Genomic DNA, 7664 nt, shown 5'->3' with positions numbered 1-7664 from the left:
AAGGGTGACACCCTCTGGGACTGTTTTATTAGTCAGCAGATCAGTTCAAGGGTCAATGAATAATTCTTATTGAGGCAGTCAGTTTGAGGCAGTCTATCAACCAGCAAGTGTCACAAAGGAAAAAAGGGACAGAAACAGGCCCCAGTTAAGCTAAATTAAAGAAAGAGCTGTGGGGAACAGTAAAGAGGGCCATTGGGCATAGATACCCCTTTGGAGCAGTGGTGTTCTGCTTTGCACAGCCATAGATCTGAAAGTGTGCTTGTAAGCTAGTGCTTGAGAATACTTGGGAATCCAGGGAGAAGGAATCTTGGAGGGTGAGATTGAAACACTGTGATGTAGGCCATTGTTAAAGCCATCTGAGAGGGAGTGACCTTTGGAGAGAATTCCAAGGGGGGGTCTTCAAAGGTGAAGCTGGGAAGCTCTTGTGAAACAGAGTTTCAATGAAATTGTTTGACTTGGGGTGAAATTTTACGGCAGCGGGATTTTACATTCCCGCGAAGCCAATGAAGTTTAGAATTTCTCGCCGCATTTTACGGCCTCGTCCCTGCTGAAACAGGGCCGTAAAATTCTGCCCTTGGTATTTACAGGCTCTAAGTAGATTCTTGAGAAATCCGTGGACTCTGGCTTAGTTGCACCTGTCATTTACTCTGTAGTGTGATGCGTTTGACCACAGTTCATCTGTTAATTCACATATACCTCATACTTATCCTGAATATTAGAGTATAAGATACATATTGTAAATTGTTTTATCTTTCTGAACTTGTCACATACCCCACGTGACGAAGAAAAAACTTGCCTTTTTAAAAAAAATGAAGGGCATGCCCTCGGAGTTGGGAACTACAGTTCCCTATTGGCCCCAGTGGTTCCTGTGCATGCCCGGCCCTGGAAAAATTGCACATACGTAGATCTTTCTTTTTTTTTGATCTTTGGGTTCTGCGCACATGCAGGCTAGAGAATAGCTGTACATGCGCAGTTGGTGCATTTTCTCGGCGTTAAGCCAATATACAGCCCTGTGCACATTTGCAGATTGTTCCTTTTTGATTTTTTTAAGGTTTAAAGATAGCCCTGCACCTGAGCAGAATGGTAAGAAGGCCCCAAAAGTGACACAGTATGAAAAGGGTGTCAGGTGACCCAGAAGGGAATGCCATTCTGCAGAAGGTGCCAGGAGAAGCTAGGATATCAGAGTGAGAGCTGCAGGGAGTGGCCCCAAAGGAAAGAGGATAGTTCCAAAAAATCAGGGAGTGGGACAGGAAAAGATCCTAAGACAACAGTTATGTCAGAGGACGAGGACAGGAATCTGGAACAGATCCTGTTCAGAGAAATTAAAGTAAAGAGCAGAGGAAAAGTCTCTGAATTAAAGAGAGAAAGCTGTGGGGAGCATAATTAAGGCAAAGTAGTCTTGCAAGAAGCCAGAAGATCCAAAGAGACTGCCAAAGCTTGATGACTCCTTACTGCAGGCCTGTGAAGCAATTGTTTTCTGCTGGCATGGCTGAGTATCTGAGAGAGTGCATGGAAGGCAAAGCTTGAATGCATATGGTGATCCAGGGGAGAGGAACATCGGAAGGCAAGATCAAAACCCTGGAGGCATATCCTTGTTGAAGACATCTGAGAGAAAGCGTTGTTTGGAAGAAGATTCCAAGGCGAATTCTTCGAGAGTGGAGATTGGAAACACTTGTGTGAAAGGCAGAGCTCCCATGAGACCAGTTGACTCACAGTGTGACGAGTGTCTAGGGGAGTTAATGAGTGATCCATAGCATCTGCTTCGGGTGGCATCTATCACTTGAACTTGGAGTGTGGTGTGTCTGCCCACAGATTGTTTAATGGTTTACATGGGCTGTATATGTAATGTGAACATTAGAGTGTAAGATTGATTTTTTAACTTGTGTTATGCTTACGAATCTGTATATATCTGTAAAGGTGTGGTTGTGGGTGAAAGAGCAGTGTAATGTAGTTAATCTTTTCTTGTTTAATAAATGTTTTACTTTTTTGTTAAAAGTTCATCAGCAGACTTCTGTGACTCTGTTCAGTAGCCACTCTCCACGTTTCTAAACAAAAACTAAAAGTTAGGTAAAAACAAAAGAACTGCGGAAGCTGGAAATCCAAAACAAAAACAAAAACAGAATTACCTGGAAAAACTCAGCAGGTCTGGCAGCATCGGCAGAGAAGAAAAGAGTTGACATTTCGAGTCCTCATGACCCTTCGACAGAACTAAAAGTTAGGATCTATCAAGCCAGGCTCTATCCAGGAACTTGACTTGTCCAGTAGTAACATCAGCTGGGATCGTAACAAACTTCTATGGCAAAGATTTTTTTGCTTGTTCAAAACCAATGGAATCTTGTGGCTTTATTCCAAAAGCAGGTGTCTTGAGTCTAGCCTCTGTGTGCTTCAAACAAAACATTATTGGCCCCTAACCGTATCCACCCAACCACCAACCCCACATGCTGGGGTCTGGCCAAGGATTGTAACACACCAAGCAGTTGAGCACAACACTGAGGAAGTGATAAAAGTGAAATACTGCAGATGCTGGAAATCTGAAATAAAAACAGAAAATGCTGGAAAAACTCAGTAGGTCTGACAGCATCTGCTGGAGAGAGAATAACAGAGTTAACCTTTTGAGTCTGTATGGCCCTTCTTCAAAGATCTGTTCCAAGAGTTTTGGAACACCCTGAGCTTATGAAAGGCACTGTATAAATGCAAGTCTTTGCTTTTCTCAGTTTGTGACTGAGGTCAAATGACTAGAACGTCCCAAGTTTAATTACTGATCTCAAGAGAGCTGATCTCAACAAGAGCAGGAGCTGGGGAACAACAATTTAGCAGAGTTCCCCTGGAGTAGGGTGAAGAAAAACATCACCTGATTACTGGTCCAGTGACCCCTGCTGGAAAGTACATGGTGGAGTTGGTTGAGGACAGGATCAGGATTGCAGCTGAGGCCCTCTCAATTGAATAGCTTGTTGACACTCGCTGCATAGGCTCACACTTGAAAAAGAAACACTTTCTTTAAGTACTGGAGCTCTGCCAGTGCACATGGAACATACAGGCAGGCAACAAGGAGCCAAAAGTTTCAGGGCAGCAGGAAAGAAAATTGGATGGTAAAGTGTTTAATAAAATATTCATACCAGTCTATTACTGAGACAAGATGAGGTGTTCTTAACGTGTCAGTTGCTAAGTACCATGTTTGCTTATGTTAGGCTTTCAAAGTGAATGTTATTTGCTTGATAAGCCCTTAATTGAGTTTACATCAAAGGCCATACTACCCAGCTGCCAATACTATTTTAGGACTGAAACACTTACAAAGACACTTTATACTTCAGGGTGTTCTGTATGTAATGCTATAAATCCTGGGCCTATACACTAGAATTTATAAGAATGAGATATTGATATATAAGATTCTGAGAGGCCTTGACAGGGTGGATTCTGGGAGGCTGTATCCCCGAGCTCGAGAGTCTAAAGCTAGGGGGCATTGTCACAGGATCAGAGGAGGTCCATGTTAGAGTGGCTCGAGGAGATATTTCTTCACTCGGAGGGTTGTGAATCTTTGGAACTCTCTATTTCAGAAGGCTGTGGATGCTCCATTTGTTGAGTATATTCAAGGCTCTAAGGGAGCCTTTAAGGGAATAAAGGGAATTGGGTTCAGGCAGCAAAGTGGGTTTGAGGTCAAGGATCAGCCATCAGCTCATTCAATGGTCCTGTACTGCTTCTATTTTTTATGTTCTTATGCAGAGAACAACTATCATTCCCATCTCTCTTGTCATGGAGAACAACTAGTATCATGCAAATGAAGATAACAAAAGCAATGAACTGGAAGGTCTTTTACTCCAGTAGCATTCAGCTTTTGTGTGGCCACAATGTCATGGCACTTATCTCAGTTCAGATGATTGAAGATACCTGTATTACTCACTGATCATTGATATATTGAAGAACTGATGCATGCATGCAGACTCAATGTTGATTTATCTGGCATGTGACCATGATCTCCTCTAATTATATTAAATTAAATTAAATTGGGATTTAAAACAGGAAAAAATGGTTTAAACATTGAAGACAACCTTTTTGTGCAGTTTCATTTCTCCCCAAATTGAATTCTGCTCCTAATTTTGACAAATTGCCAGTAGTGTTACTTTCAATGTTACTTTTAAAATGAAAATTATTTAGCTCGTTTTCTTCTTAAAGATTCTCGCACAGTGTCCCAAGCCAAGTGGAGTGTTGGAGGGTTAGGAGATATGCTGGGCAGCAGGGTGCGGCAGGACATCAGTGTTTAGTGTGATGGAACCCGAGCTGTTATGCCTCATTCAAAGAAAAAAAAATCTGTATTATATCCTTTTAATGCAATTTTAGATACACAAAGTAACATGAATTAAAAATAGTTTTGCTATATCTTTAAAAGCAAATTTGTCAAAACGCAAAGCTGACTAGAGACAATGGGCTGGTTTTCCTTAGATTATTATCTCAAATGCACCTGTGGTCAGACAGGGTATTTGTAAAATTTGGTCTCCACCCCTTTTGTACATGAGGTTCAATTGCATGTTTAAGATGAACAAGTCTCAAGGTCTTTTACTCCAATTGCATTCAGCTTGTGTGTGGCCACATGCTAAGGATGCTGCAGGTGAAAAAATGCTTCCTCAGCAGCCATGATGCATTAATCCTACAGTAATGCCCACAATGCTCGTATCATTTCATGACATGTAAAATGTCAAGGGCTATGTCTTACCAACATACGAACAATGGTGGACAAGAAAATACCCTTTTCAGTCAGGAAAAGGTCCATCAAGCTTATCCCATATAATTGCCATGCTTTATGCATCCTAATATATAGACACTACACCGCACACAAAACCATGTGGTTTGCTGGGAGAGGCGGAACAAATAGGTAGGGCCTTAAAGCCAAGGACACCCACTCCTGCCATGATTTGTGACTCTTCTGGTGCAAGAGCTCATTGATAAACAGATGGAGGATGTTACTGAGGATCCAGTAAAAGCAAAGGATGCAACAGCATTAGCAGATTTGGCAGCAACTAGTGCCAATTCTATACCTTTATCTCATAACGCCCCTTTCAATAACCCTTCAATCAGACAATTTTCCTCATAACTTCCTCATGCCCTTCAATAAATTGCAGGCCTTAGCATTCACATTGCCATTCTATTTATTTGCCAGTCAGACGCTGTGTATATTTTGCCACAAAAATAAAACTATTTATGGATCTGACTTTTCAGTGCAAAGTATTTTACTTCTGAAAATTTGTATTGTATCTGAATCCAATGCTTTGCTACCACAGAGCCTCCCCACTCTGATATTTTCTGTGTAGAAAGTAATTTTCTCAGCACAGCCCCTGTTGCTCAAGCTTATTAGGTGGTTAGCAGTTGAGTCCCAGAAAGTGACTGCTGAAATTGAGGTGGCTGTCAGCCTCTGTGAATATAGTCCATACATGGTTCTGCTTCAGGCTATAGAGCTTCGTCAGTAACAGTAGCAGCCTTGCTGAGGTCACTTTGTGGCACATGGGAAGTCACTCGAGGGTTGGGGCAGAATTATGTTGATTTGTTGTTTTCATGTGAGCCTGCATGTGCTGATGTCTGTGCCAACTAATCTGTGGATGAGCAGACCCCATTGTGCCAATAACTTTGGTGAAGTGCCCACCTATGGCTCTTTCCATTCTGCTAAATTGATAAGCTGACCTGCTGAGAGGGGAGGTGCTGTTGTAGCAGTCTGAGCATTCATGAGAGATGCAAAGACTGGCAGAAAAGTCTCTGCTATGAAGGCTGCACTGCAGATACCCTTGGAAATGCTTTATGCTCCAAGGCAGACTACAGAGCCTCAATGCCTTGCATGAGAGCCTCACACATGTGGGTAGAGGAATATTTAACATTAGTTGTCATGTTATGTGTTTTTCGGTCAGTTCGGGGGTTTTACTTGGAACTGGTGTACTTGGTCACCGCCTTTGTCCCTTCCGACACGGCGTGCTTGGCCAGTTCCCCGGGCAGCAGCAGGCGCACAGCAGTCTGGATCTCCCGGGAGCTGATGGTGCTGCGCTTGTTGTAATGAGCCAGGCGGGAAGCCTCACCCGCAATGCGCTCGAAAATATCGCTCACGAACGAGTTCATGATGCTCATGGCCTTGGAGGAGATGCCGGTGTCAGGGTGAACCTGCTTCATCACTTTGTAGATGTAGATGGCGTAACTCTCCTTCCTCGACTTTCGCCGCTTCTTGCCGCCCTTTGCTACCGGTTTCTTTAAGGCTTTCTTGCCTCCCTTTTTGGGAGCTGGTGATGACTCTCAACAATCTGTCATACTCTCACCTTCCTTTGAAATACTGGGCCCAAGAGATCAGAATTCCTGGTCACCTTCAGCTGCTGATAAGTTGCAAGATGACATTGAGGGTTGAGTTTGGGGCCATTCTGGTCTGTGTGGCTTAGCAACTCAGTGGCTGAACAATCTTGTGGAAGCTTAATTATCCACTTTGTGAAATGTACTATGTGTGTGTATAGGCTGAATTTAATGTGATACTTGGTAGCCGGGCCCACTTAATCATGGGAGAGGCATAAGTCTCCCAGCGGCGGCAAAGCTTCCCCCAATTAAGTCAGAGAATGAATGGGACTGAAGCAGGGTTCCCAGGTGCCAATGGCGGAGTGTCAATTAGGCTCATTAATGAGCCAATTGACACCTTTATTCTGGAGCCTGGTGCAATAGAGTGATCGCTCAGGCATTAAATGGGAGGCAACAGCTTTCCCATGAATTGTGAAGATTGCCTAGCAAACCCCATTGGGTTTGTCAGTGACGTCCAGGGGTTGGGGTGGGGTGGGGAGGGGGTGGTGTCCCTTGTAGTTAGGTACTCTGGTGTCCAATTGAGGGATCCAGCATTGCGCAGGGACTTGGTCTCTGAAAGCCAGTCCCTGTCTTTGCTTTTGACACCCTTCCCCTCTTCCCACAACACACACCTCACAACCCTCACTCTGCCCTCGCTCACCTTTAGCCTTAGATCTTACAATTCTGGGCCTCTGGTGGGTGCAGTGCCATCAGGAGCCACCACTCCTGCTGGTATTGGCGGCAAAGATGAGCTGCCAGCTTCTGGTAGGCTATTAGCTCTCGGTGGGCTGGACCTCCGCCTCCGTGAACCTCAATCACAGGGAATGCCCGACGGTGGCCACTTAAATGCCTGAAGGGTTGTCAGGCCTCCCCAAGAAAACTGATGGCCATTCCAGCCAGTTCTCCAAATGGTGGGTGAGACCACATTCAGCTCAACAAAATCTCCGCCTATGAGTAACATTATCTTGTTACATTTATAGGTGAACGTCTGCTTCCAGTTTAATTTCTGAAAACAGAGTGTAGTTAAATCTGTTCATTCACATGGTGGCAGTTTCTAGGCACAAAGGGAACAATTCCAAATTTAGATGGATTTCATGTGGAGTTTTATGTGAAGTAAATAATGGAAATCAGCTGCTCACAAGACTAACAGTTAAGGAACTTTTTAAAAACAATGCCTATAATACCAGGAGAAAAGAGTGAATCCCATCCTTAATTTTAAATTAATCTAATCTGATTAATTTATACAAAAATTGGCATTCATAGAATCTTACAGTATAAATGGAGACCATTCGGTCTATTGAGTATGTGTTAACTCTTTGAAAGAGATATCCAATTATTCCCCAGCTCCGGTTTTACCACCTTGCCTT

The 7664-nt window shown here is 43.5% G+C and overlaps 1 protein-coding gene across 1 annotated transcript; it reads right to left on the bottom strand.

The window, feature by feature from the left end:
* Positions 1-5892: 5892 nt before the first annotated feature.
* Positions 5893-6282, bottom strand: LOC121282106 (histone H2B 1.1-like). Its single transcript, XM_041195580.1, is given in 1 exon segment — positions 5893-6282. A coding segment is annotated over 1 exon segment (381 nt). The 3' UTR covers positions 5893-5901.
* Between the last annotated feature and the right edge of the window lie 1382 nt (positions 6283-7664).

This window comes from Carcharodon carcharias, chromosome 9, assembly GCF_017639515.1.
Source record: "Carcharodon carcharias isolate sCarCar2 chromosome 9, sCarCar2.pri, whole genome shotgun sequence".
Lineage (NCBI taxonomy): Eukaryota > Metazoa > Chordata > Chondrichthyes > Lamniformes > Lamnidae > Carcharodon > Carcharodon carcharias.
This window is presented reverse-complemented; position numbering and strand designations above follow the sequence as displayed.